This window comes from Typopeltis vanoorti, chromosome 21, assembly GCF_054136105.1.
Source record: "Typopeltis vanoorti isolate ZY-2024b chromosome 21, IOZ_Tvanoo_1.0, whole genome shotgun sequence".
NCBI lineage: Eukaryota > Metazoa > Arthropoda > Arachnida > Uropygi > Thelyphonidae > Typopeltis > Typopeltis vanoorti.
In genome coordinates, this window is record NC_143569.1 from 85,556,706 (window position 1) to 85,583,512 (window position 26,807).

General features: G+C 37.6%; 1 protein-coding gene across 2 annotated transcripts in view; it reads left to right on the forward strand.

Moving 5' to 3' along the window:
• The window catches only part of LOC150095072 (intraflagellar transport protein 81 homolog), a 397,333-nt gene that overhangs the window by 152,601 nt on the left and 217,925 nt on the right, over positions 1 to 26,807 (forward strand). For both annotated transcript variants that reach the window (XM_090411322.1, XM_090411321.1), the window contains exon 6: positions 9,999 to 10,109. In XM_090411322.1, the coding sequence (XP_090267448.1) occupies positions 9,999 to 10,109 (111 nt within the window). The remainder of the gene's footprint in view (positions 1 to 9,998; positions 10,110 to 26,807) is intronic.

Consider the following 26,807-nt stretch of genomic DNA (forward strand, 5'->3'; position numbering starts at 1 on the left):
GTTTAAGTTAGGAGAGTGAAGTAAAGTTTCATGTTTCTTTATAAAGCTGTTCAGTGAGGAACCAACTTTTGTGAAGGACTCTTGTTTTGTTCCATTGAACTCTATGTCTAGTGTTGATAGCATGCTCTGCAAGTCCAGACTGTTCAGGCTCAAGGTATTGAATATAAGACTTAAATGATGATTTTATACTCATGCATAGATCCACACTTCATCATGTAGGCATTTGAAACCAAAATCCTACAGAATAGGTTGGTTAATCCTTATTCCAGACTTATAAGTCTTAATTTTATTCTTAATAAGAATAAAAGCAGATATTTGTGTTTCTCTGAAATAAGATAACCCACAAGAGCAAGGCATCTTGTCAACACCTGAATAATTGAGTTGTGGAAGCTTGTCCTTTGAAGAAGTGAGAAAGGCAGAATTCTTGTGTAAAGGCTTAAGTGCTGTGAGGACATTATGTTGGTGGTTTAATGGATTTTTAAACAACACTCAAAAAGAATTAAAATAAAATTTAATACTTCCTATATTTCGTCCTAGTCACTAGGACATCTACGGGGATTACAAAAACAATTAATGTGACATGCACACAAAAACTTACGATACTAATCCCAACCACGTGGGTGACACTAAAGTCCTATCTAGGTGGAGCGCCCTCTAAGGGCGGTCGTAGGTGGCCTGGAATGTAAGGTGGGACCTCTGGTGATGAGTGTTTCCCAAATCTTCGGAAGCTTAATGCAACCGTATTTATTTAGATTTGGTTGGTTTCTGAGAGCTGCTGCTGCTTCTAAGAAAAGTCTCTCTTTCTTGAATTTGCTGTGGTGGAGCATGGTGGTTTTCTTCCATGATACTCTGTGGGTGGTGTCCAACACATGGTCAGCCAAGCCTGAATGGAAATAGTTGTGTTTAACGATGTACGACTTGTGTTCCTCCAGGCGGATGGATGCTGATCTGCCTGTCTGTCCAAAGTACGCAAGCTTACAGGAACAGGGTACTTTGTAAACTCCAGGCAGAGAGAGAGAGAGGAGGGAGCTGATCTTTCGTAGAACGGATAAGGGTAGCAAGTTTGCGGTAGGGCTTATATGCTGTGTGTAGGTTATACTTTTTTAGTATCTTGGCTATTTTTTCCGAAGTGCCACGGATGTAGGGTATGGTGATGGCATTTTTAAATTCTTGTTGACGAGAGGGATGTGGAATGGGGGAGGAATTGATTATTTTTTTGATACTGTGTTCGCTGTAGCCATTGGAGAAGAAAGTTCTGTGTATGTGGTTAAGCTCAGTAGTGAGAGCGGTTCCACTGGAACAAAGATTGTGGGCTCTCTTGGTAAGAGTTTTAATGATGCCATATTGTTGTGGGGGGTGGTGGTGGGAGAGTTTGTGAATGTATCTGCCTGTGTGTGTGGGTTTTCTGTATACAGTGAAGGCAAGTGTATCATTAGGCAGGCGTGTGACTAAGGTGTCTAGGAAGGGTAAACAATTGTTCTTTTCCTTTTCCATAGTAAACTAGATTCTTGGATGTAGGCTATTGAGATGACTGAGGAAGGAGTCTAACGTGTCTGGGCCATGAGGCCAAATAGAGAACACATCATCTACATATCTTAGCCAGATAGACGGTTTGAGTGGGGCTGAGTCTAAGGCTTGTTTTTCGAAATCTTCCATATAGAAATTGGCAAGGGGGGTGAGAGGGGGGGGAACCCATGGCAGTTCCCTCTATCTGCTTGTAGATTTTTTTTCTTCCAAGAGAAATACCCAGAGTTGATGGCAAAGGAAAAGAGATCTAAGATGTCAGAGGGAAAAACGTTTTCTAAGAGAGATAAAGTGTCAGTTAAGGGAATATTGGTAAACAATGAGGAGATATCAAAGCTTACTAATATGTCTGTATTATTCAAGGTTAAATTTTCTGTGAGGGCTTTAAAGTGGGTCGAATTTTTTATATAGGATGCGGAATTTCCGGTGAGGGGGGACAGAGAGTTGGCCAGCTGTTTAGACAGTCTGTAACAAGGTGCATTGGTGGCATCTACTATAGGCCTGAGTGGGGAATTGGGTTTGTGGATTTTTGGTAAACTGTATATTCGGGGGGGGGACGGAAGCGGAAAGGTTTACGTTTTTTCGTGACATCAGGGGGCCAGGAGGTTACTTTTTTAAGTAAGATTTTTAATTTCTTAACTTGTGTTTTTGTGGGGTCGTGTTCTAGCGGGATGTAGGTAGCGCGATCGCGGAGGATAATGTTCAGTTTACGATTGTATTTGCTGGTATTAAGAACGACTGTGGCATTACCCTTATCCGCTCTAGTGATGACGATACTTTTTTTCTTTGCGTAGTTTCAGGAGAGCCATGCGTTGGGCATACGATAAGTTACTTTTTGGAGGCAAAGAGTGTGCGAGGATGTTGGCTACGTCGAGTCTGATGTTGTTGGCTACCTCCGACATCTCTCTGACATTTCGGAAACTTCCGCACAAAGAGAATTTCAAAAAATAAAAAACAAACACGTCAAGAAATACAGCAACCTGGTTAAAGACAAACCACAACCACAAATTCAACCGCTCCAGACAGTAATAAACCTGTCTTCCAAAAGGCTCAACGATGATGCCGTCAGCGCCCTTTGCCTCGACCGTAATTTTGCCGTCGCCCCGAAAGAAGTGCCGGTGCTCGATGTGATGGTTAACGTCGAACGGGGGATCGGTCGCTTACCGTCGGAGGTAGCCATCAACATCAGACTCGACGTAGCCAACATCCTCGCTCACTCACTGATGTTGTTGGCTACCTTCTCATGGAACACCTTTATAAAGAAACACGTGAAACTCCACTTCATTCTCCTAACTTAAACAGATCCAACGGCTTACATCTATCTCCTTTATGGGAGATAGTACTTTACAAATCAGCTAATCTTTCCTAACTTTTTTTTTATTTTTTTTATTTTTTTTTTTAGGAAAGTTATTGACCTTTTTAGTTATCTTACACCAGCTACTTAGGTGGCGCTTTTTGGAATTGTCAGTTAGTGTTTAATTTTGAGCTTAATGTACTGAAGATGCCTGTGACACACAGGCGAAAATTATACTAATAAATAATCTTTCTACGTGAGTTTTTCCCGTTATTTATTGTGTACCAAGTATATCCTACACACAGCATATAAGTCCTACCGCAAACTTGCTACCCTTATCCAGTCTACGAAAGATCAGCTCCCTCCTCTCTCTCTGCCTGGAGTTTACAAAGTACCCTGTTCCTGTAAGCTTGCGTACTTTGGACAGACAGGCAGATCAGCATCCATCCGCCTGGAGGAACACAAGTCGTACATCGTTAAACACAACTATTTCCATTCAGGCTTGGCTGACCATGTGTTGGACACCACCCACAGAGTATCATGGAAGAAAACCACCATGCTCCACCACAGCAAATTCAAGAAAGAGAGGCTTTTCTTAGAAGCAGCAGCAGCTCTCAGAAACCAACCAAATCTAAATAAATACGGTTGCATTAAGCTTCCGAAGAATTCGGAAACACTCATCACCAGAGGTCCCACCTTACATTCCAGGCCATCTACGACCGCCCTTAGAGGGCGCTCCACCTAGATAGGACTTTAGTGTCACCCACGTGGTTGGGATTAGTATCGTAAGTTTTTGTGTGCATGTTACATTAATTGTTTTTGTAATCCCCGTAGATGTCCTAGTGACTAGGACGAAATATAGGAAGTATTAAATTTTATTTTAATTCTTTTTGAGTGTTGTAAAAAATCCATTAAACCTCCAACATAATGAGAAAGGCAGAGATTTTTCTGATGGAGCAAAAGCAACAAAAATATTTAGTGGTTTTAAAACTTTTTGGCTATGCATTCATTAGCACCTTCGTAAAGAATTCTTATAACCATTAGATAAAAAAGTGGAAATAATATGTTGTAATTCTTTCTGTAATAGTTCATCTGAAGAACATAAGGAGGGCCCAATGAACTTTTTTATCTAATGGTTATAAGAATTCTTTCATCAGAAGAGCTTTGAACAGTTTGGTATCTCTGCTTCTTCAAATACAGAATAAATAACTCCTATTCTTATCCCTTATGTTCAAGGCATTAGTGAATGCATAGTGAAAGCTTTAAAACCACTAAATATTTTTGTTGCCTTTCGCCCCATAAGAAAAATCTCCAGCTTTCTCGCTTCTCCAAAGGACAAGCTCCCACATCTCAGTTATACAGGTGTTCACCAGATTCCTTGCTCTTGTGGGTTATCTTATTTCAAACAAACAGGAAGATCTGCTTTTATTTGGCTAGAAGAACACAAGTCTTATATTTAGTACCTTTAGCCTGAACAGTCTAAACTTGCAGAGTATGCTATCAACACTAGGCATAGAGTTCAATTGAACAAGACAAGAGTCCTTCACAAAAGTCGGTTCCTCATGGGACAGCTTTATAAAGAAACGTGTGAAACTTTACTTCACTCTCCAGCTTAAATAGATCCAATGGTCTACATCTATTCCCTTTGTGGGAGATAGTACTTTTTAAATCTGGTAATTTTTCTTAACTTTATTTTATTTAATTGTGTGTGTGTGTGTGTGTGTGTGTGTGTGTGTGTGTGTGTGTGTGTGTGTGTGTGTGTGTGTGTGTGTGTGTGTGTGTGTGTGTGTGCGCGTGCGTGCGTGCGTGCAGTAAACCCTCGATTAATGCACCTAATGCGTTCTTTAAAATGGGCATATTAATCGAAAACGCACTAATCAAATATAATAATCTATGGGAAAAAGTATAATTCATTCCTCGAATTTCTTTTTTCATTGTTAATTTTTTTATAAAAGAATTAGGGTATGTTTCGGTGCCTAGTTAAAAGAAAACCATGAAGCTGAAAGACAATAAAACATATTCAAGCTATAAATTTATTATTCTACTTCTTAACAAAGAATTGAGCTAACGTAGTTTGGCGGGCATTCTGTTTCTTTTTTTCGTACAACTGATGGTATGGCCCTGTTGCCTTTTCTACTCTTCTGCAAATTTTACTGCTTCTCTCTTCATCAGAGTCAGCCTCTTAGCATTGCTGCTTAAAAACTATGATTGTGTGAAAAATATTTTCAAATTGTTTCTGTGAAATCTCTTTTGGCTGACTGTCAGTGGTTAAATTTTCTTCATATTCTTCAGGATCTTCCCGATGTGCATCTAAATTTAGCAGGTCGGAATCACTAAATTCCTAAGAATGAGATTTAATTAATTCTTGGACATTATCATTGTCAATCCTATCAAAACCCAGTTCATGTCTGATGTTGACAATTTCCTCAACAAGATTATCCATTTCATTTGAAAAGCCTCAAAAATCATTTGCACAATGTGGAAGAATGTGCTTCCAAACAGCTTGCATATTACTAGCAGTAATTTCATTCCAAGATTGATGAATATTTTCAAAAGCAGATTTAACATTGAATTTCTTCTAGAATTCTACTAATGTCATACAAGTCTCTCCAGATATTGCTTCTATTGCCTGTTTAGATGTTCTTTTCAGGTAGTATGGCTTAAATGTTGCAATAATCCCCTGGTCCATAAGTTATATGACATAAGTGGTATTTGGTGGTAAAAATATCACTTTAATGTTCTCACACAATGAATCAAGAGAGGTAGGATGACCAGGTGGATTGTCTAAAATAAGCAGAGCTTTAAAATCAAGATTATTTCATTTATTCACAAAATTCTCAACTGTTGGATGAAAATAACTTATGAACCATCTTTCGAATAAATCTTTAGTAATTCATGCTTTCTTGTTAGACTTTGAAATAACTGGGAGGGAAGCTTGATTAATGTCTTTGAGGACCCTAGGATTTTGTACCCTATAAACTATCATGGATTTTAACTTTAGATCACCTTCAGTATTGCCACCTAATAGAAGAGTCATTCTATTCTTTGCAACTTTATAACAAGGCTGAGATTTCTCTGATTTGGCCAAAACAATCTTGGAAGGTTTGCTTCCAAAAAAAAAGGCCAGTTTCAACATCGATATTAAATATTTGTTGATCATAATAGCCCCCACCCCCTTCTTCCACAGTTTTCTTCGAAATCTCTGGATAATTTGCGGCCACCTCCTTATCTGCACTTGCAGCTTCACCCGTGATTCAAACATTATGTAGGCTATTTCTCTTTTTGAAACACTCAAACCACCCAGCACTACCTTGGAATTCTTTTCCATCATTGATAGCCCTTTCTTTCAGGTTGCAAAGAGATGATGCTTTTGATTTAATAAGGTCAGTGATCCATTTTTGGTTACAATTTTCGATCCATTACTTAAACTCTCTAATTTAGTCATTATAATACTTTGATTTCGAGTGGTCTGTGTGCATGATGAACTTGAAGCAGCCTTACCTTTCTCTTTTTATTCAGCAGATTTGCTTAAAATTGCTCTAATAGTTGATTCATCCATTTTGTGTTCTTGTCCTATCTTTGCTTTGGACTGACTCGCCTTGTTCATTTTTCTTTATTATTTCAAGTTTTTCTTCAATGAGATTACTTTTCGAATTTTGTTCACACTACCACTTTTTTCTCACTAATTCTTTTAGTCATGATTAAGGGTTGGGAAAATACTTTAAAATAAAAAGTCATCATCATCAAATTCCTGACATGTATCCTCAAGGGGTGTACATGATATGATAGTACTATATGAAAAATTTACATCATTACTAACTTCCTATCTACAATTTTCCTCCAAATCAGTCTTTACTTGTCAAGACTCCAATATTATCATTATCAGATCTTATATTTCTATCGTCTAATAATTGGATTGATATGGTACAAGGTGCCTTAGGACACCTTGCACCATATCAATCCACCTATATCTTGGTCTTCCTCTGGGTCGTTTTCCTGCCACCCTGGCAGAGAACACTTATTTTGCTAATCTTTCCTCGCCCATTCTGTTTAAGTGACCATACCACCTGAGATTAGCTCTGCTAACGCATTCCTGGATGCCGACAATGTCAAGTTCTTTCCTAATATCCTCGTTTTTAATATGATATTGCCATTGATGCCATCTGTTCATGCCTCTAATCTTTCTCAGGATTCTCATATCTGCGGTCTCTAGTCTTTGGTCAAGTGTTTTACTTCTTACCCAGCTCTCAGATCCATAAGTTAAAACTGGTTTGAACACTGTCTTGTATACAGCTAATTTAGTGTTCCGACTAATTTCTCTCTTATTCCATATGAATTTATTCAGTTGACTTCCCAGCTTTGCTAATTCTGTTGTCTATTTCTATATTTAATTTACCATCTTCAGTAAAAATTGTACCTAAGTAGCTGAAATGTTTTACTTGTTCCACAGGTTCCCCGTTCACAACACAGATGACATTTTCAACAATTCTACCTATTTTGATTGTCTTTGTCTTTTTAATGCTGACCTTCATACCATATCTATTACAACAGTTATTCAATTTAGTCAGGGAATCTTGCAAACTTGTAGTGGATTTATTTAGAAGTATAACATCGTCCGCATAAAGCAAAGAGCTGACATTAACATCTCCATTTCTGATATCATGTTTAATATCACTTTCCTTCATAATGTGATCCATATAGATAATGAATAAGAGACGGGATAATGTACATCTGTCTGACACCAGATTTAACATTAAATCATCTTCCGGTACTTCCTTCAATTCTAACTGCCGACTTACAACTCAAATACAGACTAAGTATTGCTTGATATAATGCCCCATTGACACCACATACCTGTATGGTATTGAATAGTTTCTCTCTTGGCACCTTCTCATATTCCTTTTCCAGATCGACAAAACTTAAATACAGATCTTTGATATATATTCCCATGCTTTCTCAACTATCTGTCGTAAAGTGAAAATCTGATCCCGACAGCCTCTATTTGGCCTGAATCCAGCTTGTTCTTCACCATGCTTTTCTTCCACAATTCTTCTCAACCGTTTCTCAAATATACTTGCATAGATCTTGCCAGGAACACTCAGTAGGAAAATACCTCTGTAATTCTCTCATTCAGTTTTATTTCCCTTTTTATATATGGGTATTATTAGAGCTCTACTCCAATCATCTGGAATTCGTCCCTCTGTCCAGGCTTTCTGAACTATGCAGTGCAGCCGCTGTAAGACTTTTATACCACCATACTTCAGCATTTCTGGTCGAATATCATCTACTCCTACTGCCTTTCCACATTTCAAGCTTCGATGGCTTCAAGCATGGATATGTATTCCTGACTGTATGCCTGTTGAGTGTTTTTTACCACTGTACTATTACTGCTTGTTTCATTTAGCAATTTTTTGAAGTAATTACTCCATACTTCAAGGATATCTTTTTCTCCTATTTTCATGTCACCTTTATCATCTCTAACTCCTTTTACAGCACTCTTTCCTCCATTTCTAAGCTTCTTCAACAACCTCCAGAATATCTTACCACCTTCTTGATATTTATTTTCTATGTTCTTGCCAAAATCCTCCCATGACTTTTGTTTAGCTAGTTTTACACAGTCTTTAGCTTTCTTACATTTGTCTCTGTATTCTCGAAGAGCACAAGCTGACTTATTTGACAGGAACTTTTGATATGCTTTCTTCTTTTCCTTCACTGCCTCTTTAACTTGCTGTGTCCACCATGGGGTTCTGATTTTTCTATCCTTGCAGACAACCTCACCACATGCCTCTCTGGCTGAATCAATCAGGATTTTCTTCAAGGCTTGCCACTGAATCTCCAAGGTTTGGTTCCTGTTCTCAAACTCTTTCATTTTTTCTTCAATAATCTTTGTGTATTTTAGTCTACAGTTCAAATCTGAGAGCTGCTCAACTTTTATTTGCTTTAAAACTTTCTTACATGTTATTCTTTTCAATATGAAATTCAATTTTATCCTGCTCAATACTAAATAGTGATCACTTCCAATTTCAAATCCTCTGTACACCCTGGTGTTCTGCACCAGGGAGAAAACATCACTATCAACAATAACATAGTCAATGAGACTTTTCTTATTTCTTGCCTCTTCTCTCCATGTGAATTTGTGCACATTTTATGTTGGAACATGGTGTTAGTAATAACTAGTCCATGTCCTGAGGAAAAATCCCACAGGTATTTGCCATTATTATTGGCTTTGCTCTTTTCTCCAAATTTTCCCAAAATATTTTTGTATGTCTGACAATCATTTCCTATTCTGCTATTTAGATCCCCAACAAGGACCAACTTTCCCTTTTTCATTGTGTTAGTTGCTTTTTCTAAAGCATCAAAAAATTCCTCCACTTCTACCTTAGTAGAAAACCTTCTGTGGGACCATAGGCACAAATAAGTCTCATTGTCCAGTTTCCCCATTCTGATATTTGCCCACATCACTCTACTTGAGACTGCCTGCCATTCAATGAGATTAGCCTCGTATTTTGTGTTGAATACTATGGCTACTCCTTCTTTTCCTTGATTGTTATTTCCTGAATATAACATTTTGTATTTATTGTTCAGAAAGATGTCACCAGTTTTTGTCTTTTTTGTTTCAGTCACTCCTATTATGTCGATCTGGTACTTATCAAATTCCTCAGCTAGCTCCATTTCTTTGCCTTTCGGGCTTCTTATGTTGATAGTATCGATCTTTAACTCTGCTGATGTTGAGTTGGGGTGTGCTTTCAGATTTGTTCCAGTAGCTGACTTTTCGCTGTTCACCCTAGTTCGCTGGCGAAAACAACGGGGGCCTTGTTTAACCGGACGATTCCCCAGCCGGCATGAAATTTTGTCATGTTGTACCATCATTTTCTATATTGGTTTAATCCGATAAGAATACAATTTGATTGGCTAAATTGCCAAATTGCCAGCCCATCTTCGTTCGTTCAGTATCCTATATTTCAATAAATAACATTTATTGAAATATAGGATTTTTTTTTCATTCCTTGCAAAATTACAGTAAGCCTTTCATCATGCTTATATAGGTCATTTATATAGATCATTAAAAAAAAGTCCTAGAACTGAGCCTTATGTCATGTAATAGTAATAATATCAATGTAGTTTTATTTTCAATTTATCTTGTTCATCATTAAATTGCTTATGTATTTGTAATTTTCAGGTTGAGTCACATCCAACCAAAGATGCGATGCTGAATGTTGCACGAAATCTGCGAGAGGAACAAGATCGAGCGGATAACCTTTCCAGACAAAAAATAGAGCAAAAGAATGCTGTAATTTAATTTTAGCATTTATTAATTATGTTACATTAAAGTTGGCTTGATTACTAATTCATTAAAATGATATAATAGCAATAACAGAATGCAGTGATTATCAATTATGGTTTGTCTCCTATAATGAGGCTTAATACTTAATGGATGACTAATAATAATGACAATTCTTTAGATAAATTTTTAACATATTTGATGCTTATAAGAAATCCTGTATATTTGTAGATGGGATTTCTTACAATCTAAAGCAGTTTTATAATTTCCTATTAAAGATAAAGCCTCATGCTCGAATAAATAGCATAGTACAGTTGGTTCTCACTATAGCAAACACTGTTATAACAAACTGATTCACTCACTATAACAGACTATTGAAAAGTCCCAACTTTAGTGAATTTCTTGCTAAAAGAAATTCCCTGAAACAAACTATCCACTATAATAAACTATTTCTGTAGTTCCAATGAGCTTGCTATAGTGAGAGTTAACTGTATATGATCTCTCTCTCTCTCTCTCTCTCTATATATATATATATGTGTGTGTGTGTGTGTGTGTGTGTGTGCGTGTGAGTGCATGTCCAGCATTTTATTTTAAATGCAAAAGTGTTATGCAAAATCTTGAATATTCAACTGTGTACTCAAAAATATTGAACTGTCTACTCATCACATTGCTTGCAAATCTCAGCATATACATTTACAACACATGAATAACCAACACCTAAACCTGTCATTACAGTTTTTCTCATACATAGTCATAACACTGAATTAATAGAAGATTACTAGTGTCATATTATCATAATTATTATTATTAACACCAGATCTCCTTGGAGTCAAAAGACTGATCATGGAAGGCCTACTGTTACAAACAAACAAAGCTTATCAAACCATGCTTTAAGCTTATTCAATGTGTCTTCATTCACAACACTGTCAGGCACTGCATTCCACTCACCATGCAAAGAACCTGTCATGCCTGCTCCTTATTCTCCTGCTCACACCCTCCTTATACAGCTTCCAGAGATGCCCCCCCTTGTTCTACTCCCATTCTGTGAAAAATTTCTTACATGATAACCTGCTAACATCCCTTTCCCAAATTAAATGACTTGATCATATTCCCTCTGGTCTTTCTATTCACAAGGCTTTGCAAACTTCATTCCCTCAGTGTCTTTGTACCCCACATCCCAAAGAACAGTTGCCATTTAAGTAGGTCTTCTGTGGACTCTTTCTAATATATCTTTATCACCATGAAATCCAGCTGACCAAATCTGAGCAATCAAGACCTTAAAATGGAGCCATAACCTCTTTATTTCTGCACAGTAAAGTCCTCCACATCATTGCCATAATCTGATGTGATGACTTCATAACTTGTGCCATATGATTCCTGAACTTAAGGTCCTTGTACACAACTATTCCAGATCTTTTGTTTCCTCAACCTTCCCGCTAAGTGTATACTTTTCATTCCATTGTTATCTACCAAATTTCAGAACCTTACACTTAGCAACATTGAACTAACAGTTCCACTTGCCCACTCATAAAATATATTCAAGTCCTCCTGTAAAGCTGCAACATCTACTGGACTCCTCATTGTTCTTCCCAATCTGGGATCACCTTCAAAACAGTTGCATATTTCCAATTAAACCCATCCCAATATCATTAATATAAAGTTAAACAACAATCCCCAAAACAGACCCTTTGCAGTAATCCACTCAAGGGCCTTTACAAAATATAAGTATACCACTGTATATGCATCTCCCTTGTCAAATACATTCATCACTTTGTTATAGTACATAAGCAAATTTGTAAAACATGACCTTCCTTTAACAAACTCATGCTGACAATCACAGAGAATACTGCTGTTATCAATCCACTTCTGTATCCTAGCCCTCACCAATCTTGACCACAACTTCAGATATAGAAATTGGCTTATAATTTGTAGCCTTATCAACATTTTTGTGAAGAGAAATATCTTGTAACAGCTCAACTCCCAAAATATTTGGGAGTTGTGCTGTTGCAAGACTGTTATTAAACAGGCCAAAGATGATTGTAACTCCCTAGAATATTTCCTTAAGACAAGTGGTGATAGGTCATCAAGTCCTATTGCATTATTAATATCAAGCTTACCTGTCTCCTCATATACCTCTTGCTTGCTCACCAGTAAGTCTTCTGTTGAAAGTTTTTTTTTTTTTTTTTTCACTTGGTTAGAATATAATAAATTTTGTTTAATCCTTTATCCAAGTGTAAGCAAACAAAGTTTGCGCCTGAACGTATCTTCAGGACTGGGGTAAGCTGGTGCAACACCAGGGTGACTCCTTGCAAAGGTGGAGCAAGCTACTGGCATGCCTATCTCAGTATCTCCCATAATGCAAAACACATCTCCTTGCGGATATGTCTAATGTTATGCATTAAGGGAAGGGCCACTACCCAGACTAGTTTCGACCTTTATTGAGGTCTCTTCAGTGGGAGCCAGGCCCAAGTGGAGATACCAGCCAGAAGCATTAGCAAGGTCATCTCTACCTATAGGAGTTGCCAAATGGTGTGCCACCTTTTTAATAAATTACTCTTAGGCATGCCAGTATCTTGCTCCACCTTTGCAAGGAGTCGCCCTGGTGTTGCACCAGCTTACCCCAGTCCTGAAGATACGTTCAGGTGCAAACTTTGTTTGCTCACACTTGGATAAAGGATTAAACTAAATTTATTATATTCTAACCAAGTGAAAAAAAAAAACAAAAAAAAAAAACTTTCAACATCTTTCTCTAAATCCAGAGTAATTTATTAAAAAGGTGGCACACCATTTGGCAACTCCTATAGGTAGAGATGACCTTGCTAATGCTTCTGGCTGGTATCTCCACTTGGGCATGGCTCCCACTGAAGAGACCTCAATAAAGGTCGAAACTAGTCTGGGTAGTGGCCCTTCCCTTAATGCATAACATTAGACATATCCGCAAGGAGATGTGTTTTGCATTATGGGAGATACTGAGATAGGCATGCCAGTAGCTTGCTCCACCTTTGCAAGGAGTCGCCCTGGTGTTGCACCAGCTTACCCCAGTCCTGAAGATACGTTCAGGCGCAAACTTTGTTTGCTCACACTTTGATAAAGGATTAAACTAAATTTATTACAGTAAGTCTTCTCCCATTTCCTCTACACTTCAGCTTCTCATGATTTCACACTGAGGATCAAACACTTTGATGAATTGCTCACTGAATATCTTGACTGTGTTCTCTGCAGCAGAGAACATAGTTACTGGTTACTAATCTATCATTATCATCCATTAACATCATCTTACTATAATCATTCTTCTTTCTGCTTGTCATATGTTGAAAAAACTCACTAGGATTTTTTTTTTTTTTGCTTTATTTGCTTGTTTCTGTTCATACTACACTTGAGTAAAAATTTCTGTAGAATTCAGCAAAAAAACCTACAAGAGCTCCACGATCACACCGTTATGCTAAGCTAGCAGAAATAACCAAGATTCTTCTAAAATTCTATTGAGATTCTTTTATGTTTGGATATGGATATTGTTAGAGAAATAATAAACAAACCTGAACTCACAAAAGATTGTAATGTAAACCTATGGTATATTAGTACCCTGGGTAGGCCTTTTTAATTGTAATTTTTTTATGTAATCTGGAAACTGCTCTAGGGATAAAATGTTGAACTTGTTTTCAAGCCACTTCAGGCTTCCAGTAAGCAGTGTGGTACAGTGGTCCCACATATATTCATCTCCTACTAAAGACTGCCACAAGTATCCATATCCACAGTGGGATTTTAACCACTCAGCCAACCAGTCCAGTAAAATAAACTTGATTTCATTTTAAAACTTTCAGCTTCCATATCAAGGTATCAATGTTACATCAGAAACATTAATATACACTAACTACATGCCCGCCCACCCACCATTGAAGTCTAATTTTAGAAATCAGACTTTGATTCAGAATATCTTTTATTATTTTATTATATTTAAGGGAAAGTAAGATAAAAACTACCTCAAGGGCTGACTTTAGTGAGTAGGGGAACAATGAATCTAAAGTACCTGATGCTGGACCATGCCTTACTTCATGGTACTATAGATTCATTGTTCCCCTACTCACTAAAGTCAGCCCTTTAAACTCTTCTTTCTCTCTTTTCTTTTCTTCTTGCTCCTTCCTTCTGATTCTGTTCGGTATTCGAGGACTAGAGGTGAATCATTCTTGATTTACTTTTTTTTTTGTCTCCTAGTGGAAGTCTGCCTTCTCTTCCAAGTATTTGTTTACCTAGTAGGCTGATGCTGCGACAGGCCCAACAACTTGGCAGTGGATTTATTTCAGCTAAAAGAAATAAAGGAATCAAAGCTTGGACAGGTATAAATGGTAAATTGACTTGGACTGGAAATGAAATGAGAATAGGAATAGTGAACATATTTACGCTTAGTGGATGTTATGATGGGAGGAAATTAGATGTTTTGGATTTGAGCTAGACAAAATTAAAAAAAAAAAAAAAAAACAGGAAAGAAGAATTTAAGAGAAAACTATGTTTTGCTTTGGAAAAAAGCAGATAACCAATCAAAAGTTGGTGCCAGGTTTTATCATTAGTAAAGAAGTAAATGACAAACTCATGAAGTATGATGGAATTAGTGATAGGATAATGAGACTTGGATTTGAATCCAATGGAAAACAAATTGCACTCATCCAGATATATGCACCACATTTAGATTTTGAGAAAAAGGCATATTTGAGGAACATTTGGAAGGTATTATTCAAAATACAAGTGTAATCATCTTAGGAAATTTTTTGGGCCCATTTGGTTTTGGTCTAAGAAATGAGGAAGGGCAAAGGTTATTAGATTTTTGCATCAGAAATGATCTCAAAATTGGAGAGAATTGGTTTCAAAAAAGACAAAGCCACAGAATTTCAGGGTGTAATTGAGATGGTGAGCAAAAATCACTAATAGTTTATTTTATCCTGATAAAGAATAGAGTAAGATAGTCACAGACAACATAGGCTTCTTATAGCCACCTTTAAGGTTGTGTGTGTGTGTGTGTGTGCGCGCGTGCATGCATGCATGTGGCAAATAAATGCAGCAAGAAGAAAAAGATAAAAATCTGAAGCTATGAACTTTGAAATGCACTGAAGTAAAGCAAGAATTTGAGTCTCAAATCAGATCCAATGCCCACGAGTTAACTACAGATAATGTAGACAAAGCATAGGGAAAAATTTTGAGATATAATTAATGGTGTGCCAAAGAGATGTATGGAAGAATAAGTGAAAGCAGAAAAGGGCAAGAAACATACTGGTAGGATGAGAGAGAAAGTTAAAGAAGAAGCAGTCAAATTAAAAAATAAAGCTTTTTGGAAGTTGATGGAGACTGGATCAAAGATGATAGAATTGTTTATGATTAGAGAAAGAGCCATGCATAAAAAAATAAAATAATAATAATAATTAAAGAGGAAAATATACAAAGTTGGATGAATTTGCACATAAGTTGGAAGAATAAGATATTAATTGGGACAAAAAAATGTTATGTGAACTAATGAAGAAGAGAAGAAGCAGGTTACCAGTTTTAATAAATGGAAATCTTGTGACTGCTGAAAGAGATAATGATAGAGATGAAAGCCATAATGAAATAAATAATGAATACCGTGATGGGAGAGCAATAACAAGGAAATAAGTCTGGCTTGAAAAAGCATTAAGGAAGATGAAGAATGGAAAATCCCCTGAGACATGATAAGCCAGTTGAACTGATCAGAACTTCTGGTAGCATAGGATTGAAATGATTATGTGATATTTTTAGACTGATTTATAGAAATAAGATATATTATGATTGCACCAAGGGGATTATTTTTCAATATGCGTAATTCCTAAGCCTCATATAAAAGAGGCTTAGGATGGTAGTGTAGTAACTATAGAGTAATAACATTATTGTTCCACTATGCAAGGATTTATGAAAAGATAATAGTAACAAGAATAAGAGATAAAATTGAATGAAATCTATGAGATGGGTAATTTGGTTTTAGAAAGGGTGATCAACTGCTGATCACCCTTTTCTAAAGCCTGTTTTCATTTTGATTTTGATGTAAGAGAAATGATGGAAAGAAACCCTAGGAATTTGGAAAAATCCTATTTATAGCATTTCATGATTATGGAGAAAGTATCTGAGTTCAGCAAGAAAAAGTCTGGGAAAGTTAGGAAAAGATGAGCATAGAAAATGAAGAAATAGTCATGATAAAGAATATGTATATTAAGTCTAAGAGCTCTGTGAAGACTAAATTTGGTAATTCAGAGTGCTTTGCCCTTAATAATGGACTGCAATAAGAAAATGTATTTTCTCCATTGCTGTTTGTGATGCATAGTGTCCTATATGTGGTTATTGACAGAAGGGAGAAATGGCTGTTGTGATTTGGATATATTCAGAAGAAGAGATACAAAAGGTACTGAACAAATGGAACAGTGTGAAACAGAACTATTACCTCTAAGGTTGCCTCTAAGGTTCCAAGTATATTTAGATTGGAAGAATCAATACTGGTGGTGACCAATTAACTGTTGATGACTTTTCTATTATTTTGGAGAGGATTGAGGTGATGGTAATGAATGCAAGCAGGTATCCATAGGTTGGATACCTGCTTGCTTCCATCCGTTGAGATAAGAGTCAGCAAAGTATAGAAGATTGTAGAGATGACAAAGGACAGGAGTGTTAGCTCTGGAGCACTATGTTTGAGTACAGTTGGAGAGATGTTCAGTTTCTGTTATGTTAAGAGGCAATTTGTCTTGGTCATCTGTGCAGGATTTTGAGGGAAAGAGTGATGCCAGGAGATCAGCTTTATCTTTATGTGCAGTAACATGATACCATCTGGATGAGAGAGAGAGAGAGAGAGAGAGAGGTTGAAGCTCACGTGAGCAAAAGTTGTGCTTCGGCATAGGCCTGAGATGAATCTAGGGTACTTGTACGCGTGGATAGGCTTATGTGTTCGTCAGACATGTTATGATAGGTTTCACGGTATAAAAAGAACACAGATGGTTAAGCAAATAACTATTTATTAACTTAACAGCTAATATTTCGCTGGTAATATATCCAGCATCTTCAGAGCAGACAACACAAAGTTTGTTACAAAGGCAAGACAACCACAATCCTGTGTAACAGTGGGGACAGTATAAGTGATTGCAGCGTGCAACACAAGACTAAAGTCCTAATATGGTGCTATCTAGGTTAAACAAAAAAAAAAAAAATCAAAATTTTGAAATGGTAGTCTAAATGATAAAAAATAAAAGTAATAAATATTAATTTGGTCTTAGGATGACTGTCTCCCAGATCTTTGGTAGATTTATACAACCATACTTGTTAAGGTTTGGGGTATGTTTCAAGGCTTCTGTTGATTCCAGGAACAACCTCTCTGACTTGTAGAAGCTTCTGTGCATTACTTTTGTTTCTTTCCAATTGATCCTGTGTGTAGGGGAATCCAAAGCATGGTCTGCCAGACCCGACTTACCATAGCGAAAGTGTCGGATATATTTTTTGTGTTCACTGAGGCGGATGTCCACATTTCTTCCTGTCTGTCCGTAGTAGGCTTGATGGCAAGAACAGGGCACTTCATAGACACCAGGATGTGATAAAGGAGTGCATTTGTCCTTAGGTGAACGGATGAGCGTTGCTAATTTTTTATAAGGTGCGTAATTGGTGTTTGTTAAGCACCCTAGATATCTTTTCAGATGTGCCTTTAATGTATGGGATGGTGATCGTTTTGTTGTAGTCTTCTGTGGTAGATAGAGGGGATTTATGGGTAGCATTTAGTATGTTATCTATTTTACGGGGATTATAACCATTGTTTAAGAAGGTTTGACGTAGGTGAGAAAGTTCAGCAGTGAGAGCAATGTGATTGGAACAGATTGCTCTAGCTCTATGGGTTAGTGTTTTTAAGATACCATATTGTTGAGAAGGGTGGTGATGTGATTGTTTGTGTAAATATCTCCCTGTATGTGTGGGTGTTCTGTAAACAGAAAATGATAAGGAACCTACTGGAAGACGTGTGATCAGTGTGTCCAAGAAAGGCAGGCAGTCATTGGCTTCTAGTTCCATTGTAAAGTGGATTTTAGGATGCTGGCTATTTAGATGCGCTAAAAATGTATTCAATGTGTCTGGGCCATGTGGCCAAATGGCAAACACATCGTTAACATAGCGTAGCCAGATGCTAGGTTTGAGAGTGGCTGTGTTGATAGCTAATTTTTCCAGATGTTCTATGTAGAAGTTGGCTAAGGGGGGGGGGGAATTGTTAAAAATTCTACCCACCTAAAAAGTATTTTAGAAAACCACACCTTAAATAGTTCAGACCTAATGGTGAGTTTTGATATCACCTCATTATTCACTAATGTACCACTGATTGAAACACTTAACTTACTAAATTCACAATTTCCCCCAGATATATACCAGCTATTTAAATTCACAGTACAGGCAGGTTATTTTACATGGAAAGGGAAAATATACAAACAGTTAGATGGGACACCTATGGGTTTACCCCTTTCCCCCCCTTTAGCCAACTTATACATAGAACATCTGGAAAAATTTGCTATCAACACAGCCACTCTCAAACCTAGCATCTGGCTACGCTATGTTAACGATGTGTTTGCCATTTGGCCACATGGCCCAGACACATTGAATACATTTTTAGCGCATCTAAATAGCCAGCATCCTAAAATCCACTTTACAATGGAACTAGAAGCCAGTGACTGCCTGCCTTTCTTGGACACACTGATCACACGTCTTCCAGTAGGTTCCTTATCATTTTCTGTTTACAGAACACCCACACATACAGGGAGATATTTACACAAACAATCACATCACCACCCTTCTCAACAATATGGTATCTTAAAAACACTAACCCATAGAGCTAGAGCAATCTGTTCCAATCACATTGCTCTCACTGCTGAACTTTCTCACCTACGTCAAACCTTCTTAAACAATGGTTATAATCCCCGTAAAATAGATAACATACTAAATGCTACCCATAAATCCCCTCTATCTACCACAGAAGACTACAACAAAACAATCACCATCCCATACATTAAAGGCACATCTGAAAAGATATCTAGGGTGCTTAACAAACACCAATTACGCACCTTATAAAAAATTAGCAACGCTCATCCGTTCACCTAAGGACAAATGCACTCCTTTATCACATCCTGGTGTCTATGAAGTGCCCTGTTCTTGCCATCAAGCCTACTACGGACAGACAGGAAGAAATGTGGACATCCGCCTCAGTGAACACAAAAAATATATCCGACACTTTCGCTATGGTAAGTCGGGTCTGGCAGACCATGCTTTGGATTCCCCTACACACAGGATCAATTGGAAAGAAACAAAAGTAATGCACAGAAGCTTCTACAAGTCAGAGAGGTTGTTCCTGGAATCAACAGAAGCCTTGAAACATACCCCAAACCTTAACAAGTATGGTTGTATAAATCTACCAAAGATCTGGGAGACAGTCATCCTAAGACCAAATTAATATTTATTACTTTTATTTTTTATCATTTAGACTACCATTTCAAAACTTTGATTTTTTTTTTTTTTTTTTTTTAACCTAGATAGCGCCATATTAGGACTTTAGTCTTGTGTTGCACGCTGCAATCACTTATACTGTCCCCACTGTTACACCGGATTGTGGTTGTCTTGCCTTTGTAACAAACTTTGTGTTGTGTGCTCTGAAGATGCTGGATATATTACCAGCGAAATATTAGCTTTTAAGTTAATAAATAGTTATTTGCTTAACCATCTGTGTTCTTTTTATACCGTGAAACCTATCATAACTAGGGTACTTGTTACAAGCCTCCTGCAGTTAGCTGATTTTTTTTATTCAACTACTTTGGTACCATCATCTGTCAAACCAGGGATTGTATGAATGAAAATGTTGAATAGATTGAAGGCCTTCCTTCATGCTTGTGAGATAATTTCTGTGACTCACTCAGAGCAGGTGTTTGGGTGAAAATTTTGAATGGAAGCAATATGCTTCCCATGGAAAGGAAGAGTAGAAATTTTAGAGGTCATCTCTCTTGGTACTGTTGTAGTGCCAAACGACACAAGTTTGAGTGGAGAGGGTTATCAGGGATTGGGGTAGATAAGTGTACAATTTTTATACATCATACAAGTACAACTTCTGCATCACATCCTACTTGGTTAGTGGTGTTTTAAAAGGGGACCCAGTTGGAGTTGAGAATATAAAGTCACCTGGGAAGATGAGTTCACTATAATGGTATCTGGAATTTAAAAGGTCAAGATTCATTCATGGGTAGTAAGGTGAACCAGTCAGAGTGATTTTCAGAATTTAGAGTGTTAAATAGTGCAGATGAATTGTTATTGAATTGGGCAAGGAAACCTTGAGCCAGAGGGGGTCAAAAGCAGGCAGTGTCAGATTTTACAAAGGCACAGTTGCCACCCTTAATGCAAAAGGAATCAAGAGTGTGTGTAATTTGGATATTTACGATGGAATGTGGTTGATGTTATTATTGTTTATTATTATTACGGGCAACTCCAGGGTGTCCTTAGACTCATCGAGGGAGGCCCCAAATCATATTCATCACAACTATTCAACATTCATACAGTATCTATCATACCTCGCCTTAAACTCATTCACTGTCACAGCATCCACCACAGACTCTGGCAGCCCATTCCACTCATTCACCACTCTAAAAGTAAAGAAACCATCTCTAACACCCTTACTAACCACACTTTTGCCCAGTTTCCATGGATGTCCCCTAGTCCTCCCACAACCAGCCCTGTTCTCAAAAATTTCTTCTGAATTAATTTTATAGAAACCCTTTAGTAATTTGAATGTCTCAATCATATCTCCCCTCCTCTGCCTATCAACCAATTTTTGCAACCCACAAATCCTCAACCTGTTCTCATAAGGTTCATTCCACAGACCTGCTATCATCTTGGTCACTCGCCTTTGGATCCTCTCAACCTCCTCCCCATCAAGAAGAAACCTAGGTGACCAAATCTGGGCACAGTAGTCGAGATGGGGTCTTATCAAGGTCTTATCAGGTTATTGTTCCTACAGAGGAACAATAACCTGCTTGTCTCTGCTTGTCAACGTATTCTTCAGCAACCAAGTAATTTGATGAGCTGATTTGGCCACTTTTGCAATGTGCCCCCCTAAACTTCAACTCCTTATCCACCAACACTCCTAAATCTCGTGCCTCATCAATTTCCTGGAGTACAGTTCCACCAATGTAGTAAACTGCTGCTAATCTTTTCACCCCAAAATGCATAACTTTACATTTTGCCACATTAAATTGACATCCATTCTCCTTAGCCCAGACCTCCAATCTATCCAAATCATCTTACAAAATTTTGACATCATCTGCATTCACTATTGCCCTACCCAACTTTGCATCATCTGCAAACAAATGAACTGTTCCTCTCAGATCCTTTCCTATATCATTAACGAACAAATTAAACAGCAGTGGTCCAAGAACAGATCCTTGTGGCGCACCTCTAGTCACAGGCCGTCTTGTGGACTCTACTCCTGAATAAACCACTCTCTGATATCTCTCCGTCAACCACCCTCCTATCCATCTCACCAACCCTATATCCATCCCCATATGCTGCAATTTACTGATTTGAATTCCATGTGGTATCCTGTCAAAGGCCTTAGCAAGGTCCAGTAGAATCACTGTAAACCCATTACCCTTATCTAGTTCAGCCGTCACTGTGTTATAATACGTGAGCAAGTTACTGAGGCATGACCTACCTTTCACAAAACCATGCTGTCCCGATACAGTATCCCATTTTCATCTATCCAATCTTGTATTTTCCTCTTGACTATTTTCTCCAAGACCTTGATAATGATTCCTGTTATGCTGATTGGCCGGTAATTTTCAACAGCAGCCTTGGAACCACTTTTATGCAGCGGAACTATTTTCCCCTCTTTCCACCCCTTGGGACTGACCCAGAACCGAGGCTCAAATTAAACAAAATGGTCAAGGGCACTGACAATTCTTTAGCCGCTTCACATACGACACGAGCTGGTATACCATCCAATCCCACATATGTATTGACATTGAGGTTCTGTAATAGACTAGTTACCTCTACTTCATTCATCACAATTCCAGTATAAGCTGTTGGTTCTTCCATTCCTGCAATGTCACCACCTGGATGATATACTCTTGCAAAGTGCTCGCTCAGTAATTCCATTATATCGACTGATTCGGTTACCTCCCTACTCTCAGCATTTTTTAAAATCATTCTGCCATGAGCATTTTTCCTTTTACTTGCAACATATTGAAAAAACTGTTTGGGATTCTCTTTAGCCTGCATGGCCAATTTTCTTTTGTAATCCGCTTTTGCTTTTCTTACCACCCTTGTTACCATCCTGGCCTGAGCTTTATACTGTTCCTGCGCCTTCTGGTCACCTTTCTCCTTAAATTCCCTCCACAATTGTTTCTTTTTTTGCAGCTCAAGCTTAATAGTGTTATTCATCCATTTAACCCCTACTTGATTTATTATTCAGACTCTTGGTATACAGTCAACCATTACCTCCTGCAAACACTTCTTAACCACCTCCCATGCACTATCAACATCCAGCCCTTGCGGTTTTACATGCCATAGCACTGAGCCAAGCACACTCCTAAGCTTGTCATACTTACCAGCCCAGTAATTCCACATGTACCCTGTCTTAATTGTAAATCCCACTCCTTTAGCCATCTCCCAAGTCATGACCTTATGGTCACTCTCACCAATCGGTGGCAACATGGTCATGTACGTTACAGCCACATTCTCAGTTGCAATTACTAGGTCATGCACTCTCTGCCCCCTGGTATTTTCCACTACATGCTGTCGCAGATAGTTGTCCCTTAATAACCGCATAAAATCCAATTCCTTGCTCCCATGTGCCCTCTCCTCTTTCCAATCAATGTTACCATAATTGAAATCACCCATAATAATTACCCTCCTTCCACTCATTTCTTCTATTTGCCTATGCATACTATCCCCACCATCTATTCCATCAGCTGGTCTATAGCAGCACCCAATTGTATATTTTGTTCTGCTAGATTCTATCTCACACCAAACAGCCTCAAATGTGCTCTTTTCTCTATCCTGCAGTTCAGCTTCTATACTCCTTGGCTGCAACTCATCAGCTATCATCAATAACACTCCTCCCCCTTTTTTATTCTTCCTGTCACTCCTGAACACGCTATTCCCGTCGCATTCAATCCCACTAGCCTTATCATCTTCTGTCAGTATAGTTTAGGTTTCTTTTAAGTATAGTTTAGGTTTCTTTTAAGAGCAAGAGATCTGGTCTGCATGTCTGTAAGTGATGATGTATCCATTTATATTGGCCTTTTGGCATGGTTTGTATATTGTCCTTGCTTTGGCTTATTTGTTGAAATTAGTTTTTGAGGGAGATTTATTTTGATCATAGTGTCACTGTCATTGTTTGTACATTTCATTCACTTCAACATTCTTACTTTCACGAACTTTCACTTCTACATTCTTGCTTTCGCTATCTTTCTCTTCTACATTCTTGCATTCTTTCACTCCCTCAGTTTCACTAGTTTTTGGTTCATTTCCTTTTCTTTCATTTATGCTATCTTTCTTTTATCTTTTCAGTCTGTTTTGCATTCTTTGCCTCGTGGTCTAATAATATAATAATTGCACTTCCTACAAATCCATATGTTCCCTCGTTCCCTGTCCATTCTCTCCACAAACACATCCCTTACGCTCTGCCATGCATACATATTACACTCATGACATCGAATCAATTTCATAAAGTCAATTTCATTAATGCCACTTGATTTTTGTGGTGCTTGCCTAGTTGGACCGGTCGATGCTTGTATAGTTGACCTCGTGAGTACTGCCATTGTGTTCTGTTTAATAAATAATAAATCTAACAATTTAATAAATCACACCAAAAATCACTCATACACACTTCATTTTCAAAAATAAATAGTACAAAACTAAAATTGAAGAAATATTGCCGATTATTACTCACAATACACTTATCTTTTTTGGAGCTACTAACCAACACTTCACATCATATGCCCCTCTAGTTACCAAATTCACTTGTGTGAATTGTGAATGAATAATGGCTAGTATGTGAGTAATGGGTTTCCTGTGATGAGTCTTCTCACTCCCTGGAGATACCTGTATAATAATAATATTTTTTTTTATACATAATAGGTTTAACCTATTATTATCTTACAGAGTATTTACATATGTACAGGTAAAACTTTATGATTACATTTACTGTTGGTACAAGATACTGAGAACATTCGTTTTTGATAAATATCCATGATTGTTTTCTCACTACTGCATTGCACTTTTCCTTCCTGTTTGTTCTACTAAATTTCTGCTATCTTCCTTGGAGCTTGTGCTAAGCTTATTAGAGGAAGATATTAGATTGTGGTAGTTTCATGGTTTTGATTCAGTATCAGTTTAACTGTTTATGTGTGTGTGTGTGTGTGTGTGTAAGCAAGTGTATTTTTTTTTATGTAGAAATTAGTGCACACATACACAGACACACACTTGCATGTGTGCAGTTAACTGTTTTCAAGGACGGATGCTAGACAGGGTGTGTTTGTGTATTTGTATTGCTACTTGAAAGAACTTCATTATGGTTTGTTTTTTTTTGAGTAATTTTGCTATAATATTTATAGAGCACCCATTTCAGTTCTCTGTAGGTTCCTAGATTTCTCTTATTGAATGTCAGTTTTTGATCATGTCATGTATGTAGTAGCTCTGAAATACAGTAATATTTCAGAGCTACTACATACATCCACATCCAGATATACTACATCCACATACAATAATATGATCCATAGTGATCATATTACTGTATGTGGTTTGTTGACTGTTGTCTTGTTATCTGATGTGTTGTTCTGGTTATTCTGTAGTTTGGAAAATACCGACTTGTCATATCAGTCCTCAGTCTTTCTTCTATTGGTTAAATACCTACACATTGGTATACCTTTGTATAGTTTTCATCTTATTAGAATTTGTAGTCAATAAATTAATTCCTGTCATCTGGGCGAGTCTGTAACTCATTTGCAACCTTGGTGTCGTTTACTTGGAAAGACTAGGCTTCATTCCCATTGAGAATGGAAAGAATCTTTATAAACACTTTTTCACTGGAGATGAATTAATCTCATGCAAAGTTGACAGCTCGCCCTCCTGGAAGTGTGGGTTTTCATTCTGCATAACAGGTAGACAGGTAAAAACATAACATATTAGCCTTATAGCCTTAGTTGCTTCAGCTGTAATTCACCTGAAGAATCTGGTTAGATTCCTCAGGTGAATTATTATAGCATTATAGCAGGCCCACTAGAAAGAATCAGCAAGCAGTTTTATTATTTTTGAATGAGGGGACAAAATGCTGCACACTTTTGAATATTTGAATAGCTTTGAATTAACTATCAATTTCATTTGAATTTTGGAATTGTGACCAAGAGCCTGGAATAGATATAGGATACGAACATGCCTTGCCTTTTTTTCCTGAATTTTTTATTATTATTTATAATAAAAAATTCTGTAGCAATATCTGTGACATGAAAAATAGTATTATTTTTCATGCCACAGATATTATCATTATTAAGAGAGACCTCCAGGGAGTCAGGAACTCATCGAGGGGGACCACCTACTACATGCACCAGCTATCATTCTTATTCTTGAATTCATTCACTGCTTGCACACACAGCATCTGAACAGCAATCCATTCCAATCATGCACCACTCTATGAGAGAAAAACCTACCCCCCCCCCTTCTTAGCAGCATTCATTCTCAGCTTCCAAGGATGCTCTCTTGTCCTTTCCCCACCCTCCGTAAAATGAAAACTTCCAACTAAAATTCTGTATGATCCTTCCAGAAGTTTGTAAGTCTTGATCATATCACCCTCTTTTTCTCCTGTTTGCTAGTGTCTGCAGTCTACAAATTCTCAGTCTGTCTTCATAATCAGTATTCCACAATCCTGATGTCATTTTTAGCATTCTACTTTGCACTCTCTCCACTGTATCAGAATCATAACAGAAACTAGGAGACAAAACCTGCACACAATAGTCAAAATGAGGTCTTATTTAGGCCTTGTAAAGAGGCAAAACCTTCATTTGCTAAATGGCCATGAACTTCAACTTTCTATCTACTAACACTCAAAGATCCCTAGCCTGGTCAGTTTCTTCTAGCATAATCCAACCAATATAATACAACATTGTATATCTAATCATGCCGAAGTGCTTGACTTGACATTTATTGACATTGAACTGACATCCATTTTCCAATGCCCACAATTCAAGCCTATTCAAATCATTCTGCAAGTACTGCATATCAGGTGCATTCCTGGTTATCCTACCTATCTTTGCATCATCAGCAAATAGCTATATGTTGTCTGTCAAATCCTTCCCAATGTCACTAATGTAGAGATTGAATAACAGTAGACCAAGAACTGATCCTTCTGGTACACTGCTGGTTACCTTAAATTTTGCACACTCACCATATCCCCCCCCCCATATACTACATTTTGATATCTGTCAACCAGCCATCCTCTTATCCATGCTAATATTTTATAGTCCAAACCCATATTCTTCAATTTATGCAACAGTCCATTCCCCTTGTCTAGTTCAATGGTAACATTATTATAGAATGTGAGAGCAAGTTGCTAAAACATGACCTTTCCTTAGTAAATCCATGCTGTTCATTGCAAAGTAGAGATTCTCTGTCAACCTATTTCTGAATGCAAGCCCTAACCAACTTTTTCAA